At 40.0% G+C, this 14,481-nt stretch overlaps 1 protein-coding gene and 1 long non-coding RNA gene across 2 annotated transcripts in view; one reads left to right on the top strand and one right to left on the bottom strand.

Annotated features, from left to right (window-relative positions):
• LOC132973218 (uncharacterized) overlaps positions 1-14,481 on the top strand; it is a 360,126-nt gene that overhangs the window by 131,234 nt on the left and 214,411 nt on the right. The window lies entirely within an intron of this gene.
• Positions 1-14,481, bottom strand: part of b4galnt4a (beta-1,4-N-acetyl-galactosaminyl transferase 4a) — a 156,433-nt gene that overhangs the window by 98,038 nt on the left and 43,914 nt on the right. The window contains exon 2 of the mRNA XM_061036546.1: positions 5,854-5,966. Coding sequence (XP_060892529.1) covers positions 5,854-5,966 — 113 coding nt within the window. The remainder of the gene's footprint in view (positions 1-5,853; positions 5,967-14,481) is intronic.

Here is a 14,481-nt window from a genome sequence, read left to right as displayed (position 1 = left end):
GACCGCGCCCTTTGCAGTGGAAACAAGATGAACATTGACTAGAGAGGTCGCGATCAGCTTTGGAGTGCTCCAGCACATGGATCCTGTGGAATCTTCCAGTGACCCTTTTTTTCATACCAATCCTAAAACCAGCCGTCACGTAGAACCTGCTTTCAACGTGAAACAGGGTTGTTTCTATAGGATTGTTGCTTTTGATTGAATAGGATATTTCTTATGCATTTTATGCTTCTTTATGTAGAACAGTGACCAGCAACTGTGCTTCACCTCAATGTGTATGTTGGAGTCAATTCACAAGTTCCCTCCTTCTCCTTTGATTAACATTGGTTATATTACAACTCAGCTTAACAGCCTTTGTCTTAATTGATACTGGTTGAAAGACAAATTAAGCTAAAATATAGTTTGTACGTTTCTTGAAAGAAAGGTGTAGTAAACTAAACATACTCCTAATATTTAAGAAATAACAGCCATATTAAGTGGAAACACCTGCAGAGTTACTTTTTAGCAAGTTGCATTTCATCTATTAATAAAACATATCATGGTACCATCTCAGAGAATATGATACGGCATAGTATGTGCATGGCATCAATGATGGGCCAGATGATTCCAATTTATTCTGTCATAATATTCAAGGTGATTTTTTAAAATATTTATGACATGAAACTAGAAAGCAGCAGCAACACATGACTCAAAGGGAATGTATGCTATTCAAAATGATTCCACCTTCATCATGGTGAGACCTCAATAAAATACAGAAAAGAGAATGAAGGTGCCACAGCACGTACTTAACACTGACCATGAGGCGAGTTCAAGATCTTCAAATCTCATTCGGCTGAGGTGAAGGATCCCCACATTTTCGTTTTGTATTGTTGAGTAGCATTTCTCTCGATATAAACGTCTTTCTAACACAAGTGACAGACAGCGATGATCAATGTCAATGATTTGATGCTTTATTAAATCACTCTCATCTTTTTGCCTTTTGTCCTCCAGCCTTTTAATCTCCAATGAAACCCCTACTCTCCTCTTTAGTCTTCATCGTCCATCATTCTTCTCTTCATCAGATTCATAGGGTGAAGGGGCGTCACAAAGGCAATCTGCTACTGACAGAAGAAGACTGTATACTCTTCTTTATCAGAGAAAAGCATACACACACACACACACACACACACACACACACACACACACACACACACACACACACACACACACACACACACACACAATTACCTATGAGGTAATGTGTATGAACCAAATGTCACAAGGACAAAACACACCTTGCACTATATAATCTTTGTATCAGACTGTCAGACAAAGTGGTAACCACCTGGAGATGCACACACACAAACACAAAACTTCACACTCACACTTTGTGAAATCTGCTGCAGGTTTCATGGCCAGAAATATATTCCAGCCTTTCAAAAATTTTTTTTTTAAAAACTCAAAAGTCGGTTCCTTAAATTTCCAACCCTGAAACGCTGTCAACTATTTAAGCTGCTATTTCAGAGATTTGCAGCAGAGAAAGAAAGGTGCAGGGGCAAACACATGCTGCTCAGTCGCAGGCTTTCAGAGAGCCAGAGAGAAAATGGAATTACTCCTACTTCAAAACATCCTCTTCCTCATCTCCTCACCTATCTTTATGTCTGATTTTCTCTTGTTTTCTTGCTTCTTCTAGGGTCCTTCCTTTTAGTCTCTCCTCTATACTTTCACCTTCCCATGCAGCCTCTAATGTGCCCGGATTAACACGCCCTGTGTTTTCTGGCTTTCTCCTTCCACCTGCCGACAAACAAAAGAGGCTTAGGAAACCTTTAAAAGGCTTTCATGATCAGAACGCAGCATCCTCTTCTTTACTTTTACAAACCTCAAGGATGCCACTTCTCTCCTTCTTTCACCTGCACTTTCAGAGAATAAGCACGACGCTAGAAAGAGGTGAGTGCAGAAGCGAAAAAAAAAGAAGAGGTTTTTTCAGGTCTTATAGAAGTCCTCATTTGATTCATTTTTAGCAGTTCACCCGTCTCTTTCCATCTGTGTGTGAGACAGTCCTTGTGTCGTCCTGCTCTAAGCCCCCGACTGCGTGTTTGTGCTGCTCAATTGCAATAAGGTCATTCCATTTTCTTTTAGGCTGTCTATTAATTTTGAGTGCACACAGCCTTGGGGGCTTTTCTGTTTGTTTTCATCCGTGGCATTTTGGTTTCATTGTCTAAAATTTCTGAAAAGGCAGCTTTAGTGAGCTATTAGTGCAGCACATAACACCAGAGCAGCTTAACACAGAAGATGAAAACAATGGAGAAGGGCCTCTGTCCCCCTTACTGATATTAAAGCACATTAAACACACTAAATCCTCCTCCTCTCTCGTCATCTCTCGCTCTGTATCTCTCTCTCTCTCTCTCTAAAACTGGGGTCAGACTACCAAGGTTTTCAAATCAGGACAGTTGTTGTTTAAAATCGGGTTCCATCGTGCACATAAAGAGATTTTCTTCACATCATCTGAACTTGCAAGATTTAAAAATGATGGCACATCATACTGGATATGATTAAGATGATTGTGTTAGGGTGTCACAATTAGGATTGAATATAGCAAAATGAATCAAATAGCTTTAAATAGCAGATTCAAAAGCAGAATCAACAATTCTAAGAATATTTGTGCCTGGACCTCGGCCTGTATGCAGGAATACAACAAAAAGATTCAGCTTAAAGATGATTTAGCTTAGCTCACTAGTCAAATGCAACTCCATTATTGGAGACATGATGGCCTTTTCATGAAGCAGAGGTAACAGCAACATCAGAAACAAGTTAATCTGCATGCTTTAATAAGTCACGATGTTGCAAATTGTTCCCTTCTTTGAGAGACTGTACTATTGTATTTGCAAGCCTTTTTGTTTTATTTTTGCATATTTACATGAATTATTCTAGTGTGCATGTTAATATATATTCATTGGCAAAACTGTCAGCCCTTCATAAAATGCTTATACACAGAAATGCATCAAATCCTTGAAATCCATGCTCAGATAAATTGTGGATTTTGAGTTGTGACATCCCAAATGTTAGTAAATCAGTCTGAAGTCTATGTTCTGAGTCCTGTCTTCACACACACACACACACACACACACACACACACACACACACACACACACACACACACACACACACACACACACACACACACACACACACACACACACTATGGCTATGAGGCCTGGACACACAGACATACAGCTCTGACCTTTGGTGCTGACATTTTCTAAGTGAGGCAGCGTTCTCAGTGGAGCAGCGCCACATCGACTGCAGGTGTCAATTATGTTGCTTTGGATTTCCTCGAGATGTTGCCGCTGAATGAGCAGGGATGTGAAACATAGTGTACACACATACAGACACAGACACACACACACTTGGAGGTCAAGCATTGCCAGAACAAAGAGCTGGTAAACGGGGAAAGTAAAATATAGATGAAGAGTGATGCTGTGAGGAGGAGAGAGTATTGTGCTAGCTACAAAATAAGACAGTGTTATAACCATAAATGTTGCTCAGTCTTTTACTCTGCTCATCATAAATCCAACAGAGCCCCTTCTTCAGCGGGAAAATCCCATCTCACATCTTGTAATCGTGATGATTTAGAGCGTGTTTACTGTGTTAGTATAAACACAGTTCATCGAAGTGATCATAATTTGAGACTAACCAAACCTGTCACCAGTCTTTAAGCAACAAAACAAAAACAAATATAAATTTAAAGCAGTTCATAAAGGGCACGCCATTTAATTTGTGACACATTTAAGTGACTTAAGCAGAATCCTTTCGGAACATTTAGAGTTTCACTTCACAAGACTTACTCACCCCGAGAGCTGCTTTTCATTCGACTGCAACAGAGGAGAAGGCTAAACGCTATCAGGCAGGTTTAGACTTTAGAGGAGGGCCATTCAGAAAAAAGAAGAAGAAGATCCCCCTTCATGACGCTTATCTCTGCGAGCACATTTCCTGAAGCCTTCACTTAAATCGATTTTGAAGACGACTGCATTTTTTTTTTTTTTTTCCTGGAATAAGATATATTGTCGTCTTCTCTTGGATGTAACCCCTCGGCTGGTCGACGTCCATACAGCGATATGGAAACTGTTTGGGTTTTAAATTATTTGAAAGTGTGTGTCAGGAAACTCCTGCACCCACAGCGTGTGTGTGTGTGTGTGTGTGTGTGTGTGTGTGTGTGTGTGTGTGTGTGTGTGTGTGTGTGTGGCCGAGTACAAACTGTACAGAATGAATTAAAATTATGTTGGGCTGCATATTTTCTGCCATACTGTCAGAACTGTCCCTGATTCAGTTAAGCTGCACATAGGGTCAACACACGAGTGCTACTGCTGTTAGAAAATGACGTGAAACAAGTCAATAGAAATAGTCTTCTTTTAGAGATTTCTAATCAGGGCTTTATTGTTCGGTGTATCTTGATGGAAGCACAACAAAAGGTACCATAAGAAAGGAGTATTGCCTGGATTGAAACGGTCCTTTCTGATTAATTTCACCACACTCCACAAACACCATCCTCCCAGTATTTCTCTTTATAGCCGTGCTTAATGATCCTCCTTAAGGTTAAAGATTTTATTATCAAAATACCAAAAACATAATCTGAAACATCCCATTAAATCTGTCTCCATCCTTTGCTTTACAATGATATTCCAAAAGCAACACTGCAAGATATGTGATGAACATTTAATTACTGCAGATCGTCTGCCTTTGACAGCTCGGTTTTTTAGCACCTCAGGTAGCTTCACAGACACCTGAGCCTCAGGCGATGTGCCATTTTAAAGGCAGGCAGCCTGTCAACGTGAGTGGCAAGTGATGGTGTGGAAACTCGGCCGACTGGGGTAGAGGAAGGAGGGATGATATTAAATTGCCTGCCTGAAGGCCAAACGATGAGCGAGGAATCTGGAGAGTATTAAAAGAGTCGTGTTTTTTTTTTGTACTCGACTTAATCAGACAAAAAACAATGCGATAAAATGTATCTAAGAAGAGCGAGATAAAGGGTTTACAGCTCAGGATTAGAGTGTTTTTGACTGCTCAATGTCATTTCTCTGACACAACAGGAGATGGATTGTGATAAATGATAGTTTTTAAATCCAAAACTGTTGTCCTGAAGAGACTGGATAGCAGAAATTAAGCAGATTTGTAGAAAAGCAACATTTTCTGACTGTAGAGGACCATTAATTCCAACTAAATCTTTCTTTTTAACAGACGTTCGGATCAGACATTCAGTCGTTGGGACTGCTTATCGGAGGCAACGGGAGATAGTCGGAGCTAATGGGCTCTGCAGGTCCTGCAGTGCTGGGAAATTACATGGGTCCAAAGTTGCTGTACTTAACCCTTAAATCCACCCACTGTCAGGGGAAATAAGACTTAAAGTGTCAGACTGTCCAAGTGGTTTATCTGCTGCATGTACCAAAGTGCTAATGATCTGTGGCGGTGGTCCAAACGCTGTCTCGTGTTGGCCTGTAGGATTTCATTCAGGCTAATTTCACATCCCTCAGCATGAAAAGTACCGCAGCGGTTTCTGCTTGAGGGGGAGGTTAGATAGCGTGATGTATTCAGATGTATTTTGATTAGGATTCCTTGCAGTGGGTGGGGTCACAAGGCTGAACTGAAGAGGAGTTTTTAATGAGGAAACTTTCCAAAACGTTCAAATCTGAAGACAGATTTTTTTATGTTTTGAATATTTCATATAACCTGTTTCTTGTATTGTACTTTTTTCCCATTTCCAGAATCACACACACACACACACGGCTGCTTACTCAGAAGGACGTGGGCGTGTAGGCTGCGTGTGCTTAGATCGGTGTCATCACTGTAAAACTCAGAAAAGAAAGAAAACTTAAGACTCACTGCGGCCTCGTCCTCCCTGCTGTCGCTGGTGTCCTCATTCTTGTGGTGTCCCGCCGAAGAGCGAGCGTCCCTCTTGCGGCTGGCGTCCGTCCCCTCCGTCTGTCTTTCTCCATCTGGGGCCAAGGTGAAAACACGGACGACAGGTCAGACAGCCAGCCAGGCACCATTATCATCACCACTGTCGCTGTCATCATCCTCATCTACATTTTAAATCACCATCATTAATGGCTTCATTGTCTCACAGATCTCTACAACCATCATCATCATGGATAGTATAATTAGAGTTATGAATATCATCACGGTCAACAGTGATCTTGACCTATTACTCATATGTCTCGCTGTTGAGTAAAGTAAAGTTGAAAAATGTAATTGGAAAAGCAAAAGGAGGAGAATAGAAACCAGTCCTGAGGGGAAATGTGACAGGTGGAGATGAGGGGATAAAAAAGAGAGTCAAAGAAAAGAGTACGAGATAAGGAAATGGAGGGGCATAAAGAATAGCTGTTCTTGCTACAAAGTGGCGCTGTTAGGATGCTGTCATGCCACAGATGGATTATGGGAGTTTTGCTGCACAATGATGACAGTTGCCTTGGCTTGGAGAGAGAGAGCAACCGGAATTTAAATCCACTCATTACGATGTGTTTGTGTGTGCCAGTGTGTGTTTTTTGTGTGCCTGCCACAGAGCATATGGTCAAAATTGCCACCTCTCTTTGCTGCCAGCAAAATGCATGCACGTACACACACACACACACACACACACACACACACACACAGTCATGGAGGATCAATTCAATACGGAGCGGTAACAGGATATTCTACACTTTATGAGAGCCTGGTTATTTGGAGTTACAAGGAGCGAACAGAGATTCACGTGGTTTCTTATGAGAGTTTCCACCTCGACGAGGAGTTCATATAAAAAGGGAATCCATACTCTATTCACTTCAAGCTCATTTTATTTGTGTTGCACGGCATTCATCCTATTTCCCCTTCACCAATGCACAACATTGCCGCTTCTCAGATGGGCCGCCATAAAAAGTGGCGTCTGTGCCATTGACTCCCCCATAAAAAGCAGGAGGAGGGGGACGTTGCGGTGTCCCAAATGCATTACAGTGAAAGTGGTTCATTACTGTCTGCTGAGCAGGGGTAGTTGTAGAGTACACACACAGAAGGGCGTGCGTGCCGCGCACACACACACACACACACACACACACACACACACACACACACACAAGGGGATGGATTGTGATTAAAAGACAGAATGGGGAGAACAGGCAGCTATAAAGCATAATGACCGCTAATGGTTTTCCAATATGTCCCCTTTACAATGAGTGTGAGTGGTCTGAATTAGACTGGGCAAGGGGGGAGGAGGTGTGTCTGTGTATATGTGTGTGTTTGTGTGTCATATGTGTGTGTGTGCATGCGTGCGCAGTTGAGCAGTGGGGATATTGATGCAGTCAAGGAGAAGAGAGAACATGCATGTAAAGAGACAGAGAGGAGCAGACAGTGGAGAACTGAAGAAAAACAAAGTCAAAAACACACACATAAAGATTCAAGTGAGGCAAAAGGAAAAAAAAAAGTTTCTCCTGTACATATTGTTCTGCATCTCATAAAAAAATCTCCAGCAAACATAATCTCTGTCTATGATTTCTTTTGTTTTCTATTTGTTTGGATATCATCTCGCCTGTCTCCCGCCATTCCCTTAGCAATTTCCCTGATTCCAGACAACTACATTAAAACACTGCTTTGATCTGAAAAAACTCCTTTTGTTGAATAAATAAAACAGGAAAGAAAAATTACCACCCTAGAAATGCATTGCCTTCTAAACTGTATTTCCACCTCTCTCTTTGGTAAGAGTTCATTTTGTGTTTGATGTTTTTTTCTGGGACTTGTTCACTCAAAAGGGAAAGCGCACTGAAAAGGTCACTGCAACCCAAATAAAAAAAAGGAACAAAAAAGAAAAGAAAAGAAAAAGAATCAGATATAAGTCGTGGAGGCTTTCAGTCAGTGCCATTTTCATATGTCCAGAGAGCCACAAGAATTGTGCTTTGAAAACCTCGGTCCAGCTCGCCATGCAGCGTCTAAGTACAGCCTGCGGGGTCTATCAGAGCTCCCTCAGATCAAAGAGCAAACACCAAAGAGTAGAAGTGCTCAACTTCGTCTCACTTCAAGCCTGACTTTCTTGCCATTGTTGAGCCAAAAAGCAGGACACTTCAACTTCTCATTTTTTGATCTTAGTGTAGGACTTAAATGCCCTTTGTAGAAGTTAAAAATTAGAAATTCTTCAGCACATGTACCTGTGTAAAAAGATTCTGTGTATATTTACTGTAGGGATAAACATACTGTACATGCACTTGTTTCATCTTTGGGGTGGGTGGGACAAAACATTGATACAGCAACATATCGTTGTCCTGACTCATGTGATACAATAATCGTATCACTGGTGCCAATTCCCATGTTTTCATTGAAGCTACTTCATGTCTTCTTCATAAAAGATGAAGAATAAGAATCAGACAGCAGGATGTCAGACAGGGCTGAAAGACTTTATTATAGTGAATTAACACACCCTGCACTTTACCTTTTTAGGGGCATTTCATATTCTCCAGTTTATCAGATATCATGATGTATCGTTGTATTACTGTCCTGCAATTAGTTTATTGAGGCAGAATTGCTGTATTGGAATATAAGTGTTGTCATGGGCCACATGTATCGTATTGTATCACATTGCATCATATCATGAGCAGTGTTTGGGTGTAACGTATTGAAAAGTATAAAAAGTAATCCATTAGAGTACTCAGATTACTTCTTTTGTAGTGCTGAGTAACATAAGGCGTTAGTTCTGCAAGTAAAATAATCTGTCAATAGTTACCTTTTTCATTCATTTAATATGTTACTGAAAAAAAGGATTCCTTTCTCTTTTCCTATTGTCGCCTCAAAGAAAAGAAAAGAAACATCTGCGGTTTGTGTTATTCTTACTCTGGGCCGGTAGCTGCAAATGAGCAGAAGGTCAGCCTTCAGATGTGTCAACGCCAGGCCTAGCTAGCTAATTTAGCACGTTTGAGAGGGCAGCTTATACCTTGTGGAACTATTCTAACTTTTGTTATATGCTATGTCTTTTCTCAGTGGGTAGCACAGTAACAAGTTATGTTTTGATTGCATTAACTTGTAATGTAACAAGTTGCTTTTTAAATTTACATTACCCAACACTGATCATAAGTTACCCTAAGATTCCTGTTCCTGTAAAAGATCAAAGATATTGCCCCATTATCTATTATCTATATTACAAAAATTGCCCCAATGGAAATGAATAGCACATTCATTTCCGAGTATTTGTGCCTCATCCTTTGTTTTCATTGCTGTTTAGTTCTGATATATGTCTGAGTAAACACTGCGTGAGTCACTGCATGAGTCAACCAGCAGCTCATCCCCCCTCAACCGTTTATCTGAGGCTATAATGAGCCAGCAATGCACCAGGGAGCGAGGTGAGCCCACCCTGTGCCTCGCCTCATTTATGCAAGTGTTCACCTCACCTCAAAAATGCATGAGCACACAGAACACTAAGTCCTCATTTCAGACTTCAACTTCAAATAACTTCATCTAGCCTTTAGGAACTTCGGTTGATTACAAGCATCAGTGCGTATTTACAGTTTACATACATGACAGCACAGCACAAAAACATGTCATATAGGGCTTTCACACTTCCAGAAATCTCCTACTCCTGATACTTGCCAGGGGAGGTGTGTGTGTGAACGCAAACAGCCACATTTTTCACTCGGACTTCACCCAGAGTTTCTCCTGCCAGACCCCTAGAATGTTTTCTGCAGCAAGTCAGAATGAGCTGAGAACGCAGCAGGATAATATCCGGAGAATTCCCCTCGAGCCAGTGGAAGGGGGGGGGCGATTATATACTGTTACTGCTGCACGGTGCATACAGTGTATGCATGTAACTGCTATGATCTCCGTGCACGTAATTAAAGGGCTGCATTACGTTTTCTGTTTGCCAGTATGTTGTTCTCCGCTCTTTTGTTGACATTGTGATTCCGTTGAACTTTACGTATAACATTGATATAAAGGCATATATTCTCATTATAACATTGTATAGCGGACTCTGTTAAGAGCAGATAATCAAAATGACTTTGCCATAAAAATCTAAATTGTAAGAGAATATTAACACCACAATGAGTTTAACAGAAAAGTTATCATACAGAAAAACATCAGCCAGACGATAGAAAAAGGAACTTCAGGAGGCAAACGCCTTCAAAAATATTCACTGTCAAATTATTTTTTATTTTCTTCTAGAGCCTCAAGCTTTGTCTTTTGAAGTAAGAGGAGAAGTAATGTTGACTGAACCTCTTTCCTGAGAAAATCAGGTTTAAAGGACTGACAGAACAATATGAGCCCCTGTTCTCTCATGCCTAAAAGAAACTAATTTATCAAATGAGGGAACAACTTTCTGCTACTATCTATATCACCATCTAGTTAGAATTGGTGCTGCATTCACAAAGTGTATTTTAATGGATAAATGTTGGTGTGGTAATTCTTCAACAGTCCCACAAGGAGAGAGAGAGATAATGAGAATGTCAAAGTGCTGTGTGTGCGTTTCTATGTTTTTCTATGTTTTCATCTGTATGAGTGGACAGAATGTCTGGTCCTTACCGCTCTTACAAGATGTGTTTGGTAATGTGTGTAAGTGTTTGAGTGTGACTAAAATGACTAAATTCATGCATGTATGTGTGTAAAAAGCATATTTGCTGCTTGTCAGATAGAAAGTTGTGACTTTCAGCAGGAATGAGTCATGAATATATAGTTCTCTGCTGGAGTGGAAGTAGATGTTGGTTGTAGGGCTGCTGGATTTATGGCAAAAATAACAATCATGATTATTTTTAATTGATAATTGAGATCACAATGATTAAATACGATCACTTATAGCAAACATTTGTTTCATAAATGTTGTTTCATGTATGATAAGTGCAGAGGTTAAATAATAGATAATAATGAATAAATAGAAATTAAATATGTATTTGAAGTTGTGTTGGTGTTCTCCTTGTGGCCAAAATATAATAACAAACACTTTAAACATTTACCTCACATGACAAAATGAGCATAACACAGCATGTGGCACAGTAATTGTTTCATCTCAATTATCTTGTTTTCATGATTGTGAAGTGAAGCCAAACTTGTAATTAAGTTGAAAGTAATTGTCCAGGCCTAGTTTGTTGAACAAATCAAATGGTACTGTGGTGGTGAAACAGCCATACTGTCATGGAAACCAGCACACATTTAAAAAAAAAAAAAAAAAGAAGAAAAGGGGAATAGGAGAACAATGCACCGAAGGATTGGCTTCACACACACACACACACACACACACACACACACACACACACACACACACACACACACACACACACACACACACACACACACACACACACACACACACACACACACACACACACACACACACAGTCAGGAGTCAGTCCCAGTCCCTGGACTGTGGCGGACTTCCTCTCGCCTCAGCGTGCGCTCTAATGAAGTAATGAGGAGCAGAATGGCAGGTTAATGGAAGCCAATCGTCTACGAGTTCCGCCACCAGCAGGAGAACAGGCGGAATACTAATCGAGCAGTAGCCTTCCTCTCTTATGTTCGGCCTAATCAGTTCACATCCCCTGGTCCTAAAACTGCAGCAGTATGCATTCACTGTGTTGATAAGAGGGTAAAACTTCAGTAACCTCCAGAGGACAGAGGCAGGGATTGTTTTTTTTTCTTTTGGAGTACCGTATTTAGAACATAAAGTCTGTAACAGAAGATATTAAGAATATAGTTTTATCCAAGGTTGATGTGTAATCCATAGATTGAGACAAGGATTCAGGGGAAACTTTCTCCAGCTTCCTCTACTTTTGAAAAATGAGTTCACCTTGCCTGCGCTGCCCTTTTAAAACTAATGATATTCTAAACTCTATAGCTTTCAGCCAACTGCAGCTGTCACAGCTCTCATCTCTGCTGTATGTGAGCCAATTTATATGTATGCAAGTGTATTACAGTGTGTGCGCACATGCTTAAGAGTACATGCATTTGTGTGTGCGAGCTGCATCTCTGTGTCTCGTTTTATCTTTGAACAAGAGCGACAACAACCACAGGGTTTCGATGCAAGGCGCTGCTCAGCTGTATGTTAAGTGATGGACAGCATGGTGATAGAGCAGAATGCTAATCACTGAATCAAAGAATAAAATGCATCAGGAGCTAAGAGAATAACCATGAAGGCCAGTGAGGAGAGAAACTAGGAGAAGACAAAACCATATACAAGAAATAAAAAAGTGTTAAAGTGAATAGAGGAGTTTTGTTAAAATGTAGCCTAGAGCCTTTACATAGTACATAATAATAACATGAACTTTCTAATAGTCCCTCTGGTACACACAGCAGCTCACAGGAGTTACAGCCACAGTCATTATCACATTCTATTTGCCCATATGATCCCAAGAGTGTGGTCTCCACACCTCATGTAATGCTAATGCAGGACTGATATTAAAACAGACATGAGCTTCATGCTTTGCTTCGTGGTCACAGAGACAGACACATGTCTCATGAAATCAATTTGTTTTTTGGGTTAACATTCAAAGTGCACATCTCCAGGGCTTTTTGTTATTGATTGGGTTATTTCACATCATGTTTCAAATATAGAATGGTGAAGAATTTCCATAAAGCCTAAAGGGTAAACAGTCCAGAATTAAAAGATTTTATCAAAATTAAATAAAAACAAAAGGCCAGAAGATTCTTACATTTTTTTTTCTTTCTATTTTTGGTATCAGGTATCAGTAAAATACCAGAGTCCATGCATTGATCGGTTAGCATCATTTCCACCAAACTATTGACTTTCTTCTTTTCCAAATCATTAGCCCAACACAGTTAGTTAGTTATACAATATAGCTGCCACAAATATACTGCTTTAGAACAACAAAGAACTCGTTTAAGCAAATTTATTATGTGTTGATTGCAAACATCAAAGACACAGTGCTAGCAAAGAGTGCAGCATTCAAGCTAGCTAATGTCAGCAACCAGTTTCCCAATTACATTTCATACAATAAAGTAGTTCTGATGTTAAAAACAAGCTTTCTCCAATGTGAGTTGGTCATATTGTCAAGCTACTGCTAACATTAGCTTAACTGTTTTGGAGGTGCTTAGCTTGATTCCTTTAATGAACTAAGCCAGGCGATACAATAACCATATGTATCATCCAAACCATATAGAGTTAGTAGCAAACAGTTGTTAAAAATGTATTATGATTTTCTTTTTCAGCAGTATAGACCAGAACTTGAGTCTAAGTTATAGGTATTGACACAGGAACAAATTACATCGAGCTCTCTGCATTTAAGAGCCTTGAGATAGAAAATACTAAATAATTAACAATAAATTAATGAAAATGCAGACTGAAAAACCCCTCACACACATTTTGCAGGTGTTGGGAAGGTTGCTTTACTGTACAATGCATGCTGATTAGAGCTGTACACAACATAAAAAAAATTAGCACAGTGCGATAAAATTGTTCAATACTGCTATAACAACTTAAATTAAGTCTAAATAAACTATGACTCAGTTTTTATATCTATCCGCTGTTCATGTTTTATACAATATATACTATGTTTGCAACGTCCCTCCTGAACCCTAAATATATCTACAAAACAGATTTTTTTTCCTCCACTAAATAGTGATAAATCTGAGTATATCTTATAGCTAGCTTTAGCTTCATCTGACTGCATCACAATGGTCTGAAAGTGTGCCAATTGTACCCAGGCCCCCATCAAATAGGTGCAATGTACACATGCTGAGTGAGAAAGCATTGCTCTAGTACATGACAAGTGTTTTAAACTATTGTAAAGGTTCATATTGTGGTACAATACAAATTGTTTTTGCAGTGGTTCTACCTGAATTAATACCTAAATGTTATTTAAGTACCCTTAGGGTTTATTTGATTGAGTGCCAGAGATTTTAAAGAAGCTCGTTCCTGCCTGAAGGTAGCTATGTGACAAAGGGTTACTGGGCAGTAACAACAACAAGACTCTGGCATTTAAATGAAGCTCAACAACATGTGGTATCATGGGGCCTAATTTGTGCAGAAAATACACCCACACAGTAACAGCTCACCTCTGTCTTTGACACAAGGCAGGACTGATGGATGACTTCATGCTTTTTACCTCCAATTCTCTCTGCTGTTAACACAACACAACCAGAGTCTAGATTTGTTAGACTGAGGTGAAGAATTTTCACACTTTGATAATAAAAGTTTGATGACCATATGACCTATGCAGCTTTATATTTTCTGAAAAAAAACTGACCCCAGTATGCACTTCTGTTGCTGCTGCTTCAAGGTTTGTTACACTGAATTCAGACATGCTCTTCTGCTAAGTATAGTTGTACTGAGCTGTTGAATATTGTCGCCCTCCTGTTAGCCATCTGCCCCCCCGACCTTCCTCACTCTCCAAGGTGTATTTTTTCCAACATAAGTGCGGCCAGCTTCACATTTTCTTTTTCTATATAACACTAAATCCCTGGAGGCAAGCTCTTTTTGAAGTGCTGGAACATCAACAACCTCTGGCTCTGCAGAAATCCTACTTCACTTAAAGATGCTTGTTCTGATGT

This window comes from Labrus mixtus, chromosome 4 (genome assembly GCF_963584025.1).
Source record: "Labrus mixtus chromosome 4, fLabMix1.1, whole genome shotgun sequence".
NCBI lineage: Eukaryota > Metazoa > Chordata > Actinopteri > Labriformes > Labridae > Labrus > Labrus mixtus.
The sequence above is the reverse complement of the archived record's forward strand: the minus strand, read 5'-3'. Positions and strand labels throughout refer to the sequence as shown.